Source organism: Eleutherodactylus coqui, chromosome 8 (genome assembly GCF_035609145.1).
Source record: "Eleutherodactylus coqui strain aEleCoq1 chromosome 8, aEleCoq1.hap1, whole genome shotgun sequence".
Lineage (NCBI taxonomy): Eukaryota > Metazoa > Chordata > Amphibia > Anura > Eleutherodactylidae > Eleutherodactylus > Eleutherodactylus coqui.
Genome location: NC_089844.1, coordinates 126981560 through 126998385, shown reverse-complemented (window position 1 = coordinate 126998385; position 16826 = coordinate 126981560). Strand labels below are relative to the sequence as shown.

General features: G+C 49.7%; 1 protein-coding gene across 2 annotated transcripts in view; it reads left to right on the top strand.

Annotated features, from left to right (window-relative positions):
• TRRAP (transformation/transcription domain associated protein) overlaps positions 1-16826 on the top strand; it is a 157018-nt gene that overhangs the window by 19464 nt on the left and 120728 nt on the right. For both annotated transcript variants that reach the window (XM_066576375.1, XM_066576374.1), the window contains exons 11-21: positions 709-805; positions 896-1034; positions 2126-2204; positions 3049-3283; positions 4800-5121; positions 5203-5300; positions 6464-6658; positions 9725-9916; positions 13510-13675; positions 13752-14008; positions 16623-16823. In XM_066576375.1, the coding sequence (XP_066432472.1) occupies positions 709-805; positions 896-1034; positions 2126-2204; positions 3049-3283; positions 4800-5121; positions 5203-5300; positions 6464-6658; positions 9725-9916; positions 13510-13675; positions 13752-14008; positions 16623-16823 (1981 nt within the window). The remainder of the gene's footprint in view (positions 1-708; positions 806-895; positions 1035-2125; positions 2205-3048; positions 3284-4799; positions 5122-5202; positions 5301-6463; positions 6659-9724; positions 9917-13509; positions 13676-13751; positions 14009-16622; positions 16824-16826) is intronic.

Below are 16826 nucleotides of genomic sequence, written 5' to 3'. Positions count from 1 at the left end.
TGGTCAGAGGTCTGTGTTACACGCGGATTTTGTCACAGTTTTGACCGTGGATTCAGCACTGACCTCGCCCTACTTCATTGTAGGTGAAATCCACTGTTAGCGCAAGAATGATCAGGATTTGAGCATTCACCCCAGCCATTAAGAAACCGATGCTTTGATACATTGAGCAACATGGATCAACACTAATTATGTGCTCTACTATCCAGGAACTAACCTGATATATATGCATAGACCTAGCACATGGGAAACCTACGACCTTATAACCAGTTTTGCTGCTTATTTCTCCTATTGCATTTCCCCAATTACACATGTTTCTATATTCATTTCAATAAGCTACAGACCAAAAGTATGTAGTCAGGAGGATGAGCTGTGATCTCCTCTATTATAGCCGTGTGCTCATTAGTAAGTATGATACAGATTGCCCGTGTCGTGTCCCCCTCTAAAGAGCTTCTGTGCTGGGGTCCATATAATAGTGTCATTTAAATATTATACAGACTGAAAACTGACTAGTTTAAGCACACACAAACCCAGGTGAATCTGAGCTGATCGGAATTGAGATCACATGACATCTGAGGACAAAGAGGCCAGGAATTTCTGATAGAAAGGTGTAACTAACTAATGTAGTAATAGCCGACTTGCTGGGGGCATAGTTACATAATGAATGAAAAAACTATTTACTGAAGTGACCCCTTTTAATCTTTGTTTCAGGCAGCACAAGTTGTACAACAAAGAACTTTATGCTGATTTCATCGCAGCCCAGATCAAAACGTTGTCCTTCTTGGCTTACATCATTCGAATCTATCAGGTAGGCTGCATGACTACAAGACCTCTGTTTTTGTCTGTATGTTTGCTATATCTTTGGAGCCCTTACGATACATTTACCTCTGTTGTATAGGATACAGTAGCAAAACATTCCCAACAAATGGTGAAAGGCATGCTGCAGCTCCTAACCAACTGCCCACCTGAAACTGCCCATCTTAGGAAAGAGTTGCTGATAGCCGCCAAGCACATTCTCAGCACGGACTTAAGGAGCCGTAAGTAGCTAATTCAATACCGCACTCTTCAGATTATTGGCGCACTCTTTCTTGAGGTTTTATTTAGTCTTATAGACCACAATCTTCTCTTTTAAGGCCTTTTCTGGGACTCCGATATTGGTGACCTGTTCCTAGGGTAGGTCATCCTTATCAGATAGGTGGATGTTTGATTTCAGGCATCCCTGCTGTTTGAAGGGACTGCAGTACTCGGGTGAGAGCAGCAGCCTCTTCGTTGACCTGTGAAGTCACTTCCATTGGTCAAATGACTTTTGTGCAGCTCCGTCCCATTCATGGGACTGAGATGCAGTACCAGATGCAGTCACAACAAAATGTACGGCACTGTGCCTGGTATACAACAAAGAGATTGTAGCCCCTTCAAACAGCTGATTGCCTCGGGGTTCTGGGAATTGAACCCCAATGATCCGATATTGATGACCTATCAACTAGATCGGTGCAGATTGATAGTTTGTGGGGTCTGAAATCTGGGACCTCCACCGATTCCCGAGAATGGAGGACCCGTGTCTCCCCCTATTTCACAGTTCAAGTTACAGTCTCCCATTTCTGTAGTGTATTGGGGAATGGAGCCGCTGGTCGCTCATGCACAACAGCGGCTCCATTCCTCTCAATGGTGGAGGCAGATTGCGCTGTGCTTGGCTAACTGCCTATGCCATTGAGAGAAATGGATCTGCTGCTATGCGTGTGCGACCAGCGGCTCCATTCCCCACTACACTACAGAAATGGGAGACTGTAACTTGAACTGCGAAATATGGGGGACATGTTTCCCCCAGTCTTGGGATTGGTGGGGGTCCCAGCGGTCAGACAGCACTGATTAATCAGTTTTCACCCATCCATTGGATGGGTGAGGGGAAAAAAAAAGAAAACTCCCATCGCCAGAGTACCCCCTTTTGAAAGAGGCAATGCTTTTTGTTTCTGTTAACTGTGGCTGGCACCTATAATCATAAGGTTCTTGGTTGGATGAGTTGGTGTATAAGCATATGACTTGCATTGGGCTTGGTGATATGGATGAGACTACGTTTTTTTCTGCTTGTTACAAATTAACCGATGACACATTGGCATATTTACCTTTTTAGAGTTCATCCCCTGCATGGACAAGTTGTTTGATGAATCTATCCTCATTGGTTCTGGGTACACGGCTCGAGAGACACTCCGGTATGAAGCAACATCCATTATCTTCAGTTGGGCATAGAAATGTTTTACAAATTCATAAAATCACCAGCAAATGTGAATCCTTCGCGTTTCTTCTTTTATCAACTTGTTAAAAATTCTGTTTTCTCTCCTCTTTGTGTTCACATCCAATATGGTTGACTTTCATTAAAGCTCTTAGTTTGGCAACCTTAAGCAGACCATATACTTCAGATACTTGTTGGCCAAAAAACCTTTCGACTGACTGCCCCTCCTTTGTACACATGCACACTGGGCTGAATAAGCTACTGTTAGATTCCTCTGGCGGCTACTTATCTACCATGAGAACAGAAGGATCAGGCATGTTGAAATTCAACATGCCTGATCCTTCTCTCATTGACATTGAGACTGACAAACAATACATATTGGATGGTTCGCCGGTCCCACCAAGATTGTGTTTGGTAGATTCTTCTAATGTCTCTGGGCACCTCTGGTCAGATTAGACATTACGAAGTTTGGTTATTTCAGAGCAGGGTATATTACAACTAGTGAGATTTTGTCTCAGGATTTTAGGAAATCTAGTTGTTTTGGAGATGTGGGCAGATACTAGCTATCACCAAACTTGGACAGCACCCTCACGGATGTTATTTCTTCTGGACAAATATCAGTAGTTCTTTTAAGATCATCTAAATAAGACAAACTTCCAAAAGTTGTACATTTCCTTTACTCTGACACAAAAACCAGACATTGTGATTAGCCAAGGAAGCCATCAAGGTCTGCTAACTCAACGTCTGATATTCCGGTATTTGTCCATTTTTGCAGGATTGTTGTTTTGAAAGTTTGTAGAATTGGATTCTTGTTTTCTCCACAGGCCTCTGGCATACAGTACATTAGCGGACCTCGTACACCACGTCCGTCAGCATCTGCCGCTGAATGACCTGTCCCTTGCAGTACAGCTCTTCGCTAAAAACATTGATGACGAGTCAATACCCAGCAGCATCCAGACTATGTCCTGTAAGCTTCTACTCAACCTGGTGGATTGCATCCGCTCCAAAAGTGAACAGGAAAACGGCAATGGGCGAGATATACTAATGAGAATGCTGGAGGTAAGGAATATTGTACTCCTTGGAGGCTCTCGTCATTCCTATGGCTGCAGAAATACTAAGAAAGCTGACATGGCCACTAAGATAAAATAATGGCGCAATTTAGGTTTTTTTTTAAAACTCTGATGTTTTTTGCATAATCAAAGTTATGCAATTTTCCAATATACTTTCTGTAACAATTCCCTGCTTGCTGTTAATCAATAGGAACTTTTCCTGGTTATTCGCAGTGGAGATGTGATGATCACATAGGTGCGCAGCTCGTTAGAAGATACAGCTCTCATAACTATTAAAACTTAAGCCGAGCAATAATTAACCTTCATTTGCTGGAAGAATCCCCCTTTAACACTAAAATATAGCCATAAATATCTAGTCAACTTAACCCTTTCCAATCCACTGTCTGACGTCTGAAGACATTATGATTTAAGGCTGTACAGCTCTGATGTTGGAAGACATCTGTCAGGGTTCTCTTACTGTATATTGCCAGCCTCTCTGCTGTTGGAGCCTATCCAATGTGTCACCTCATGCAGTACTAGCTTTAGCCAGCATATAGCGCTGTTGCATAATGGCAGAAAAAGAGTAAGCCCCCTAGGAAAACCAGGATACAAATTGGATTTGAAAGGGTTAATGCGTTTTTTCACTTTTTTTTGTAGATAAAGTTTAGTTATAGAATAATGAAATATTCTGCAACTTCCTACACTCTCATTTCTTTTGCTCACCATTTTAAAGATCTTTGCTTTCTTCTAGTGAATGACACAAAATAAAGATCTTGAAAATGTTGATGAATTTCAGTGCAAAGTGTGTTATAATGTGCCAAGTCTGTGAGCCTGTTATGGAGTAGCGTTATGCACAGCAGCCAATCTGATGACACAGAGCTACAGGGGAAGGGAGAGGCAGCAGCCGGAGCCAATAATAAGGCAATAGGCGTGTTTCAGACCACCGGAGACGCCCTGTAAGCACTGTGTACATACTTTAGCTCCAGAACCGAGCTCTGCCCAAATGGCGATGAGCTAAAAAGCAGCTTAGCAGCAAGATAAATGGCATCACTTTTATGTACTGACCTGCATACTAATTCTGAGCTTCTGACTATACAGTCACTGTCCTGGAAGGGACAAAGCTCTGGCTGTTGGGTTCCATAGACACATGGACTGGGAATAATGATACCAGGGCAACCATGACGTCCCTGGGAACATACTGGCTATTCTTTTTGGAACCAAATACCAACACATTAAAATTTTATAGCCCGGCTCTGTAATGGCTACGTTAATAGAGGGTTTTGCGGTAGCGATGGCTATTTTATGCCAGTCCGAGATTGACAATTCCTCGCCCAACTCCTCTTTCCACCTCCGCATATATCGGAGTTAATCCGAGGGTGCTGTAAAGTGAGAGTACAATTTGGCAGCTACTACTTTTTGCTAAACACCACTACTGAAAAAACCCTATAGTATTGCTTTGAAACTTTAAAATTTGCTATTCTTGGTGCGTTCTCATTTTAACACTTGACCTTGTCTTTCTCCCTCAGGTATTTGTTCTGAAGTTCCACACTATTGCCCGCTACCAGTTATCTGCCATCTTCAAGAAGTGCAAACCCCAGTCAGAGCTGTGTGCAGCTGATGCCATTCTAGCCGCCAGCGTTCCTGCAGCCACTCCCGCTAATGCTTTGCCCGCCGCTCCTTCCACTCCCCTGACCCAAGTCCCGCTTCTAGTGTTTGATAAGCAAGGCGAGAAAGACAAAGAAGACAAGCAAACCTTCCAAGTGACAGACTGCCGGAGCCTGGTCAAGACATTGGTGTGCGGTGTGAAGACGATTACCTGGGGAATCACATCATGCAAGGCACCCGGCGGTAATCTTGTTTTCTTTCAGTGATATATCTTTCGCTAAAGACCTTAAGCTTTGGTTTTTATAACTCTCCTTCTCTTTACAGAAGCACAGTTTGTCCCTAATAAGCAACTGCAACCTAAAGAAACCCAAATTTACATCAAACTTGTGAAGTATGCCATGCAAGCACTGGACATTTACCAGGTAGGAACACTAAACCTACAATCCATCAACGTCCATAATGTGGCCTTCAGGTCCTTTTACATGGGGCGAGTTGTTGAGCATATGATGCCCGACATTCGTCTCAGTGATGCTCACTCCTGTGCTGTTACACAGGAGTGAGTATCGTCGGCATCGCTCACAACATTGCCGGAATGGAGGTGGAGCGAACCGGGGAGTGTTCTCCCCTCTCCTGACTTCATTCACAGTAAGCAGAAAGTTGTTCAAAAGTGACACGTCGTCCAGTTTTCTACATGCAGAAACTGAACAATTCTCATTCAGCCGCTGCATGCATTTACATGGGACAATCATCGTTCAGATTCCCGCTGGAATCTGAAGGATTCTGAATGATGATCGGTTTGTGTAAAAGGGCCATGACTGTTAGTCTGTAGTATTTTCTGCTTGATCCTGAACCATTCTTATAGAAATTTTGCAGAGAACCAAGGGTTAATGTGCTAGTCTTTTGCATCTTGGGATGGTGGGCAGCTTAAGGGGTGGGTCAATACTTTTTTCTTACTGCATGTAGGGCAGAGGGGGGAGGTTCCTGCTGCAGCCAGTTGTCTTATAGCACAAGGCAGAAATTGGGGGAGATTTCAGGGACACATAGAGAAGGTTTCTTGATATATTTCTTAGTTTTAATTGTGATACGAGATTAAACAGGATCAGAGAAAAGGAGGAAATGTTTGGATATTATTTTATATGCAGTGTCTAGGTTTAGTATTCCTCTAAAAAAAAACAAAAAACACTGACTGTCATGGCGGATGGTCCTCTGCTTGGGGATCCTCTTTATCAGCCAGAAGAGCGTTGCCCTGTTGGAGCGCCTCCGGCTCTGGTGGACCAGCTTTTTCTATGCCTTACATGCATGAATGGGCTTCAATCGGCTAATAAGCATGGGTCTGGAGCTGCGGAACCCCACCAGTCAGATATTGATGGCCTATCCTAAGGCTAGGCCATCAATTTTAAAAGCCTGCCTAAGCCCTGAAATGGCATATCCCCTACCTTCTTCAGTAGGAGAAATTGCTAGGGACCAAATCTGAATAGATTGTGTACTGTGGCTTTAGTTTGGTTTGGTTGTTGCTCCTCTTCTGCTATAAAAGTTATAGTTTTTTATACTTGTGTTGTACTTCATGTATGTACTTCTTTTCCAGGTACAGATAGCGGGAAATGGGCAGACCTACATTCGTGTCGCCAACTGTCAGACCGTGCGGATGAAAGAGGAGAAAGAAGTTTTGGAGCATTTCGCTGGCGTTTTCACCATGATGAATCCTTTGACATTTAAGGAGATTTTTCAGACCACTGTTCCCTATATGGTAGAGAGAATCTCCAAAAACTATGCCCTCCAGGTAAGTGAATAGGCTGGCTCCTTTTAGTGTGTTACAAGGTACAGATGTAGCAGAGTTTAACTTGTCTGCGATCACTTTTTGCCATAAGTTATCTTTTCTTAAAGGGGTGGTCTCGCGAAACCAAGTGGGGTTATACACTTCCGTATGGCCATATTAATGCACTTTGTAATGTACATTGTGCATTAAATATGAGCCATACAGAAGTTATTCCACTTACCTGCTCCGTTGCTAGCGTCCTCGTCTCCATGGTTCCGTCTAAATTCGCTGGCAGCTTGCTTTTTTAGACGCGCTTGCGCAGTCCGGTCTTCTCCTCTCAGCACGAGCCGCTTCAGTGTGCTCCCCGCTACAGCTCTTCTGCGCATGCGCAGACGAGCTGTCACTGCTCGGGAGCGCGCTGGAGCGGCCATTCTGCACCATCCTCTGTTAGAGGAAGGTGCAGAAACTGGAGCTGCCCAGCGGAGAAGCCCAGCCCAGCCCAGCAGCCCCGAGAAGCCTCCCAGGTAAGTGATGGGTCGGGGGGGGGCTGCCGCTGCGCCGGGGGGGGCTGTCGCTGCGCCGGGGGGGGCTGCCGCTGCGCCGGGCTGCGCCGGGGGGGCTGTCGCTGCGATGGGGGAACTAGCGCTAGGCCGGGGGGGGCTGTCGCTGCGCCGGGGGGGCTGTCGCTAGGCCGGGGGGGCTGTCGCTAGGCCGGGGGGGGCTGTCGCTGCGATGGCGGGGCTGTCGCTAGGCCGGGGGGGCTGTCGCTGCGATGGGGGAACTAGCGCTAGGCCGGGGGGGGCTGTCGCTAGGCCGGGGGGGGGCTGTCGCTAGGCCGGGGGGGGGCTGTCGCTAGGCCGGGGGGGGCTGTCGCTAGGCCGGGGGGGCTGTCGCTAGGCCGGGGGGGGCTGTCGCTGCGATGGGGGGGCTGTCGCTAGGCCGGGGGGGCTGTCGCTGCGATGGGGGAACTAGCGCTAGGCCGGGGGGGGCTGTCGCTAGGCCGGGGGGGGGGCTGTCGCTAGGCCGGGGGGGCTGCCGCTGCGCCGGGCTGTCGCTAGGCCGGGGGGGGCTGCCGCTAGGCCGGGGGAACTAGCGCTGGGCTCCGGGGCCTTCACCTGGGCTGAGGGTCTAGCGCTGGGGAGCCGGGGGCTAGCGCCGCTTACCTGCTGCCTGGCGGTGGGCGTCTGGTCGGCGGCTGCGATGCGTCCGGTTGCCATGGAGACACAGCTGGCGGCGTCTCGGGAGCGCGCACGTCGGGCTGCAGCGAGCGACGGGGAAAGAGCCGGCGGCCATTTTGAGGAAACTTATATAAGTTGCTGAAACGCTGGAACGGTAAGTACGAACCAGCTAGAAATGTCATTTACAGGGGGGCTTAGTAATGTGTGTTTAATAGGGGGGACTGGGCAAAAAAAAAAATTGACTGCTTCCTCGAGACATCTCCTTTAAGAAGTTATAAAGCTGTTGCTATCTGATCTTAACAAAAGCTTTTGTAAGTTATCATAATGGTTAAAAGTCAAGTTAAACTCTGCTGTCTCTGTAGGTACTCTTATGCAAACATTGCTACCATATTTCAAGGGACAAAATTCATAATAGGGCTGCATGGGAACTTTCTACATAAAACGGTTTTGTTTTTACCAAGCCTTTGTGGCTCCAGTCTGATTCTTTGTTCCATGTTATCTACCTTCCCTTCTTAAGGCCCATTTAGACGGAACGAGTGTCGGGCAAACGATGCCCCACACTCGTCCCTGCACATACTAGCTCCCATGCACTTGCACGGGAGCTAGCATCGCTGGCTTACAGCAGGGTGGCAGGAGGAGATTTCTGAGTGATATCGTTGCGTCTATATGGGCCTTTAAAGGTTGTCTGTCATAAGGGTTTAACACCCATAGGCCCCTACAATGTGTATTCCACACTGAAATACATGTTGGTATCTGCACAATATGGGGGTCTTCACATGGCGTTATCCTATGTGGACCTGTACCAGATCTGCAAGTACTGGAGCCTTTATGTATCTGCGTAGTAACCACTCTCTGTACTGACATTGCACTACGGTCAGTCATTCGAGGGAGTTTCATGATCGAACGCCCCTATTTGCAATATGCCAATTATCTGAATTCTCTCTCTCAAAGTCAGCCATTTGGGATTACCGGCTTTATAACTTTTTAACTCCATAATTTGGCATAACTGGTGGCATAACTATCTATGGACAAAAAAGGACCTTCGTGCATAACATACTTTACAACTTATAAACTAACACAATGTAGCATCTTGCATTAGAAAGGGCGCCGTAATGTACATACTAATACACATACTCCATCCAACTTTATTTATTCGCTACTAGAGATGAGCGAGTATACTCGCTAAGGCACATTACTCGAGCGAGTAATGCCTTAGCCGAGTATCTCTCCGCTCGTCTCTAAAGATTCGGGGGTCGGCGCGAGTGACAGGTGAGCTGCGGCGGGGGGGGGGGAGAGAGGGAGAGAGAGATCTCCCCTCCGTTCCTCCCCGCTCTCCCCCGCCGCTCCCAGCCCCCCGCCGGCCCTCGAATCTGTAGAGACGAGCGGGGAGATACTTGGCTAAGGCACTACTCGCACGAGTAATGTGCCTTAGCGAGTATACTCGCTCATCTCTATTCGCTATCCTTCATATGGAGATACTTTGATTGAAGTTTCATAAATTTTCTGCAACTCTGTGTGTAACACATTCCATTTCCACCAGTGTACTTGGGAATAGTTTGGGGTGTTAAGTTCCTTTAATGACCTATACCCCTGCTGTTGGGTAATTGTAGTGTTATATGGGGCCACTGAAAAGATTGAGCTGCACTGTATAATATAGAGTCTTTTCTGTTTATTTTGTTTTTATATAAAACTTTCCTTAAGGCTTTTTTATGTTTCGTATCTTCGTAGATTTATTTCCGAAGATGGAAATCAGAATTAGTGACACTAATCAGCTTTGATTCTGACACAGAGCTGTTCCCTTGCCACAATTATCTTTGCTCTTTCTGGAATTTACTGTGGTAATCATAGGACACCGGGGAAACACGTCTTTGTTCAGGAATGTTGAAATTGAATGAATTTCTTGTGTTCTCAGATCGTTGCCAATTCCTTCTTGGCGAACCCCACCACGTCGGCTCTCTTCGCTACCATCCTGGTGGAGTATTTGCTGGAAAGGCTTCCGGAGATGGGTTCCAACGTGGAGCTGTCCAACTTGTACCTCAAGCTGTTCAAGCTGGTGTTTGGCTCGGTTTCCTTGTTTGCTGCAGATAACGAACAAATGCTTAAGGTGAAGAGATGAATCTCAGCACAGACCAGCCTTTTAATTAAGACTCCTGTTCTACACGTCAGGCCTGCTCTGAATAATGATTATGTTCATTTGGATAGTAGTGGAGGGATACGCAGCAGCTTGAGGAGTTTGGACTAAAATCAGAATTACAAACACAATAGAAGGATGAGTGTAATTGGTCAAGTTTAAAAGGGTTATTCCCATCTTTTAAAGTAATAGCCTATGACTAGGATATGTCATCACTTTATGATCGTGGGGAACCCCTACTCATCCTGTGAATGAAGGGGCCGCAGCTTTGCATGGTGGTGCTTCCGGCCAGCTGGTTGTGCAGGAACCTACAACACCGCCCCACTTAAATGGGATGCTTCTGCAGCTCCCCTGCACATTGGGTAGGCAAGGTGATGCTGTGCCAGGAGGACCAGTAAAGGGGATGCAGCACTATTCTCAGGACTGCTGGATGTCCTAGAGGTCTTAAACCCACCAATTATAAAGTGATGTCATTTATTCTAATATTTCTCCTGTCCTGATACTTTACTACATTGTACCAGACTGGTATAGGTCACAGAGAATTTGAGCTCACAGACATACTAGGAAAGGGGAGTTTTCAGCCTCTTTATATAAATAAGAATGTTTCTATTCACTGACAGTAAGCGAAGATCTTTGGAGAATGGAAAGGATTTGAAACTGGAATTGCAATTATTCTCATTATACAGTGATTACAGTTTAGTTATGTAATAGTAGAAATCAATCTTTGTCTGTGTGCCCTGCACTCTCTCTAGTCTTTCTCTCTGTGTCCTGCGCTCTCTCTAGTCTCCCTGTGTGCTTTGCACACTGTGTGTCCCGTGCGCTCCCTAGCATCTTTCTCTCTGTGGCCCATGCGTTGACCTCTCGCTCGCTCTCTCTCTCTCTCACTCTCTCTCGCGCTCGCTTCCTAGCCTCTTTTTCTCTCTCTCTCGTGTGCGCTCCCTAGTCTCTTTTTCTTTCTCTCTCTCTCGTGTGCGCTCCCTAGTCTCTTTTTCTCTCTCTCTCTCTCTCGTGCGCGCTCCCTAGCCTCTTTTTCTTTCTCTCTCTCGTGCGCGCTCCCTAGCCTCTTTTTCTTTCTCTCTCTCGTGCGCGCTCCCTAGCCTCTTTTTCTCTCTCTGTGTGTGGCCCACGTGCGCTCCCTAGCCTCTCTGTGTGTGGCCCGCGTGCGCTCCCTAGCCTCTCTGTGTGTGGCCCGCGTGCGCTCCCTAGCCTCTCTGTGTGTGGCCCGCGCGCGCTCCCTAGCCTCTCTGTGTGTGGCGCGCGCGCGCTCCCTAGCCTCTCTGTGTGTGGCGCGCGCGCGCTCCCTAGCCTCTCTGTGTGTGGCGCGCGCGCGCTCCCTAGCCTCTCTCTGTGTGGCCCGCGCGCGCTCCCTAGCCTCTCTGTGTGTGGCCCGCGCGCGCTCCCTAGCCTCTCTGTGTGTGGCCCGCGCGCGCTCCCTAGCCTCTCTGTGTGTGGCCCGCGCGCGCTCCCTAGCCTCTCTGTGTGTGGCCCGCGCGCGCTCCCTAGCCTCTCTGTGTGTGGCCCGCGCGCGCTCCCTAGCCTCTCTGTGTGTGGCCCGCGCGCGCTCCCTAGCCTCTCTGTGTGTGGCCCGCGCGCGCTCCCTAGCCTCTCTGTGTGTGGCCCGCGCGCGCTCCCTAGCCTCTCTGTGTGTGGCCCGCGCGCGCTCCCTAGCCTCTCTGTGTGTGGCCCGCGCGCGCTCCCTAGCCTCTCTGTGTGTGGCCCGCGCGCGCTCCCTAGCCTCTCTGTGTGTGGCCCGCGCGCGCTCCCTAGCCTCTCTGTGTGTGGCCCGCGCGCGCTCCCTAGCCTCTCTGTGTGTGGCCCGCGCGCGCTCCCTAGCCTCTCTGTGTGTGGCCCGCGCGCGCTCCCTAGCCTCTCTGTGTGTGGCCCGCGCGCGCTCCCTAGCCTCTCTGTGTGTGGCCCGCGCGCGCTCCCTAGCCTCTCTGTGTGTGGCCCGCGCGCGCTCCCTAGCCTCTCTGTGTGTGGCCCGCGCGCGCTCCCTAGCCTCTCTGTGTGTGGCCCGCGCGCGCTCCCTAGCCTCTCTGTGTGTGGCCCGCGCGCGCTCCCTAGCCTCTCTGTGTGTGGCCCGCGCGCGCTCCCTAGCCTCTCTGTGTGTGGCCCGCGCGCGCTCCCTAGCCTCTCTGTGTGTGGCCCGCGCGCGCTCCCTAGCCTCTCTGTGTGTGGCCCGCGCGCGCTCCCTAGCCTCTCTGTGTGTGGCCCGCGCGCGCTCCCTAGCCTCTCTGTGTGTGGCCCGCGCGCGCTCCCTAGCCTCTCTGTGTGTGGCCCGCGCGCGCTCCCTAGCCTCTCTGTGTGTGGCCCGCGCGCGCTCCCTAGCCTCTCTGTGTGTGGCCCGCGCGCGCTCCCTAGCCTCTCTGTGTGTGGCCCGCGCGCGCTCCCTAGCCTCTCTGTGTGTGGCCCGCGCGCGCTCCCTAGCCTCTCTGTGTGTGGCCCGCGCGCGCTCCCTAGCCTCTCTGTGTGTGGCCCGCGCGCGCTCCCTAGCCTCTCTGTGTGTGGCCCGCGCGCGCTCCCTAGCCTCTCTGTGTGTGGCCCGCGCGCGCTCCCTAGCCTCTCTGTGTGTGGCCCGCGCGCGCTCCCTAGCCTCTCTGTGTGTGGCCCGCGCGCGCTCCCTAGCCTCTCTGTGTGTGGCCCGCGCGCGCTCCCTAGCCTCTCTGTGTGTGGCCCGCGCGCGCTCCCTAGCCTCTCTGTGTGTGGCCCGCGCGCGCTCCCTAGCCTCTCTGTGTGTGGCCCGCGCGCGCTCCCTAGCCTCTCTGTGTGTGGCCCGCGCGCGCTCCCTAGCCTCTCTGTGTGTGGCCCGCGCGCGCTCCCTAGCCTCTCTGTGTGTGGCCCGCGCGCGCTCCCTAGCCTCTCTGTCTCTGTGTGGCCCGCGCGCGCTCCCTAGCCTCTCTGTCTCTGTGTGGCCCGCGCGCGCTCCCTAGCCTCTCTGTCTCTGTGTGGCCCGCGCGCGCTCCCTAGCCTCTCTGTCTCTGTGTGGCCCGCGCGCGCTCCCTAGCCTCTCTGTCTCTGTGTGGCCCATGCGCGCTCCCTAGCCTCTCTGTCTCTGTGTGGCCCATGCGCGCTCCCTAGCCTCTCTGTCTCTGTGTGGCCCATGCGCGCTCCCTAGCCTCTCTGTCTCTGTGTGGCCCGCGTGCGCTCCCTAGCCTCTCTGTCTCTGTGTGGCCCGCGCGCGCTCCCTAGCCTCTCTGTCTCTGTGTGGCCCATGCGCGCTCCCTAGCCTCTCTGTCTCTGTGTGGCCCATGCGCGCTCCCTAGCCTTTCTGTCTCTGTGTGGCCCATGCGCGCTCCCTAGCCTTTCTGTCTCTGTGTGGCCCATGCACGCTCCCTAGCCTCTCTGTGTGGCCCGCGTGCGCTCCCTAGCCTCTCTGTGTGGCCCGCGTGCGCTCCCTAGCCTCTCTGTCTCTGTGTGGCCCGCGTGCGCTCCCTAGCCTCTCTGTCTCTGTGTGGCCCATGCACGCTCCCTAGCCTCTCTGTGTTGCCCGCACGCTCCCTAGCTACAATTATAACGATAATGCTAGCAGTTTCAGTAATTCTTCTTGTCCCATTTCTCTTTTGCAGCCCCATTTGCACAAAATTGTGAACAGCTCCATGGAACTGGCCCAGACTGCTAAGGAGCCGTACAACTACTTCTTACTGCTGCGGGCTTTATTCCGCTCTATTGGGGGCGGCAGCCATGATCTTCTCTATCAGGAGTTTTTGCCTTTGTTACCAAATCTACTGCAAGGTCAGTGCCGTCCATATATTCTATTAATCCAGTTTACACTATTGACAGATGTCTGACCTTTCTTGTCATTTTTCAGGCCTGAACATGTTACAAAGCGGCCTGCACAAACAGCACATGAAGGACCTCTTTGTGGAGTTGTGTCTCACCGTCCCCGTTCGCCTGAGCTCCTTGCTGCCCTATCTCCCCATGCTGATGGATCCTTTAGTGTCTGCACTGAACGGCTCCCAGACCTTAGTAAGTCAGGGTCTGCGGACCCTGGAGCTGTGTGTGGACAATCTGCAGCCCGACTTCCTCTACGATCACATCCAGCCCGTCCGTGCTGAACTCATGCAGGTAAATCCCCTCTTCTATCACTAGGGGGCAGCAGAAGTGCACTTCATCCAGATGATTCATAGAAGATATTTACTCGTATCCCCAAGTGTAGCGACATTTCAGACTCATCTCCTGGGTGACTTTGGTGGCATTTTCTCTGCGCTTGTTTTCCATTCAACATAATCACTGTATAAAATATTTAGAGCGGAGACTTGTGAAAGGCAAACGACCCCAAATTCTTTTCTAATGGGAAGCAAGCAGTCTCGATTTGATCTTAAGTAGCTGTAATTCTTCCCATCCGGGGTTTCTAAAAGTTGTGTGTTTTTACGTTTTGGTACATTTCAGTTAATTCTTTTTGGGCTGTTTCTGCCTGACCTCCCAGAATTACACAGACCCCTGCCAATAACTAAAGCGATGTGGATGCTGTAGTGTTTACAACCTGTATGAGCATTCTACCCTTATTTTGTATAGCCTATACACTCTGTTACTCGGGAACTCACAGGGGTAGTCCTGTGAGTCCACACCAATGGTTCGAATTTTGATGCGGAGTGCTGTGGATTTATTCACCGTGCAAAACCCGCAGCATTTCCGCTACATGTAAACGTACACTTGAAAAGTTCTGAGGTTCTGATTTCTTGCTCTGGATCTACGAGGCGCACACAAGTGCTATGCAAAGTTTTCCATTGAGAATAATGGGATCACAACTGGACCAAGTGATGGGAAGTGTTCTTGACTTAAAAATGCTTCGTTGGTGAGCCCGATATCGGGCCGAGTATCAGTCGGATATTGCACTCGGCCGTGTGAAATCAGCCTAAAGGAGAAGAGCTTTCCGAGCTCCTGTTGCCACAAAATGCTGCTCCTGTTCCTGGCATCACGGAATTCAGTGTGATCTGGTGCTGAGTTTAGGGATCAGCTGAGGAAGACCAGTAGCGGGAGGAGTTTCTCGTTAGTGCGAGTGTAGAATCCGAGCTCTAGTCAATGTGCGACCAAAAACTGCAACAGCTGCTGGAGCTCATAACCTTTGATCAGCGACAATGCGGTCGATCACTCGTCAATGAGATCATTTATGCAAATGATCCCACCAGCAAGGGACACTGTTTGAAAAGAAGGGGGGGGGGGGGTTATTTCCATCCTTGAAGGAAGGCTGCCATGCAATAGGTGGCACTGCAGAGGTATTGTTCCATCTTCCTCCTTTGCATAAATTACCCAAAGGAGCGTGCATGGCTTTATAAGTCTTCTCACTCACCTCTCTGGTGTCTTCTCACACCCCTTTTGGGTGCTCTCCTTGTGGAGAAACTATGACCCTCTTCCTTCCCAAACCCACTCATCCCCTAGTTTTCTCCACATACTTTTTGGGTGCTCTCCTTAAGGGAAGACGACCCAGCTTTACTATAGCAAGTTTAAAAGTACGTATTAAACTTGCTATAGTAAATATCGGAGTGCATGTTCCTGGAGCGCGGATCCGTTTTTTTCTTTACACTATACTTCCAAGCGGCTCTCCTATTGAGGGACGGAGGATATATGCGGCTCTCCAGCTGTCTAGCCCAGCAGAATACGAGGGGACGACCGATACTCTTTTAAAGGATTATCCGGATATGGGGTGTCAGTGGAGATCATCCAGGAGGGATCTCCACTGAACCCCGGGTGAGTGCTTATCTCTAATTGAGAAGTGCATCTGTAAACGATATTTACCCGTAACTCTGGAGCGCTGACCTAATTTTGCACACTTTGATTTAAGGGAAGACGACACCACTCTTGATAAATGTCTAAAAAATGTGTGCCACCGTTGTACCCCACACGTACTGTGAGAATGTAGCTCTTCTAGAACAGTCCTGGCTCACCCCCTATACCTACCGGTGGTTGGGAGTCTGTTAACGAGCTAACTGGTTTTTCTGCAATGTTTCTGTAAAACCCCATTTACGCACAACGATTATGTTTGAATGAACGACTTTTTTTGCATAGAAATGCTGAGCATTTAAATGTACAGATAATCATGTGAAATCCTCTCCATTTCCGTCATTAGCTAAAGTAAACCCCGTATATGTCGTTTGCTCAGGTGGGTGTTTATGCAAGGAATCTCTGGCCTGCAGGTTTTTGATTAGTGTGAAGATAAGCCATTGTTTACCACTGCATGAGTAAACAAGTAATCATTGTGTTTAGCAAGGCAAACAAACACCCCTCCGCTCAAGTTGTGCAGCCTTTCAAAGACTGAACGAATGCCATTTTAATGAAGCTAAAAGCAAACGATCTAACGACCGTTTTTATGCAGGCTGATACTCAGCGATAAGCGCCACGTGAACGAATAGTGCACAATGGCTTCACATTTACACATAATGATTATCGGGCAAATTCGTTCGTTTGAATGAATTTTGAGCTATAATCGTTGCTTGTAAATGGGCCTTAACTCCTATACATTGTAAAACAGCCAATCTGTCCGTTTCTATAAACCCACTAAATGGCAGCATCAGGATGGCCATTTCCACCTCGGCCATGACTAGCTGCGCTAGAATATCCCTTTAAGTAATTCCTCTGCAATGCCATTTAGTATATGAACATCTTGAGCAGTTACCGGTGGCTATTTCTTCTAATAAGACACTAAATGCACTATATGTAGTAAAAATACTCTGTGTTCTAGGCCTTGTGGAGGACCCTTCGTAATCCGGCAGACAGCATTTCCCACGTGGCTTACAGAGTCCTTGGAAAGTTTGGTGGAAGTAATCGGAAAATGCTGAAGGAGTCACAAAAGCTTCAATATATTGTGACGGAAATCCAAGGGCCGAGCATTACCGTGGAGTTTGCAGACTGCAAGGCATCGCTTCAGCTGCCCATGGAAAAGGTA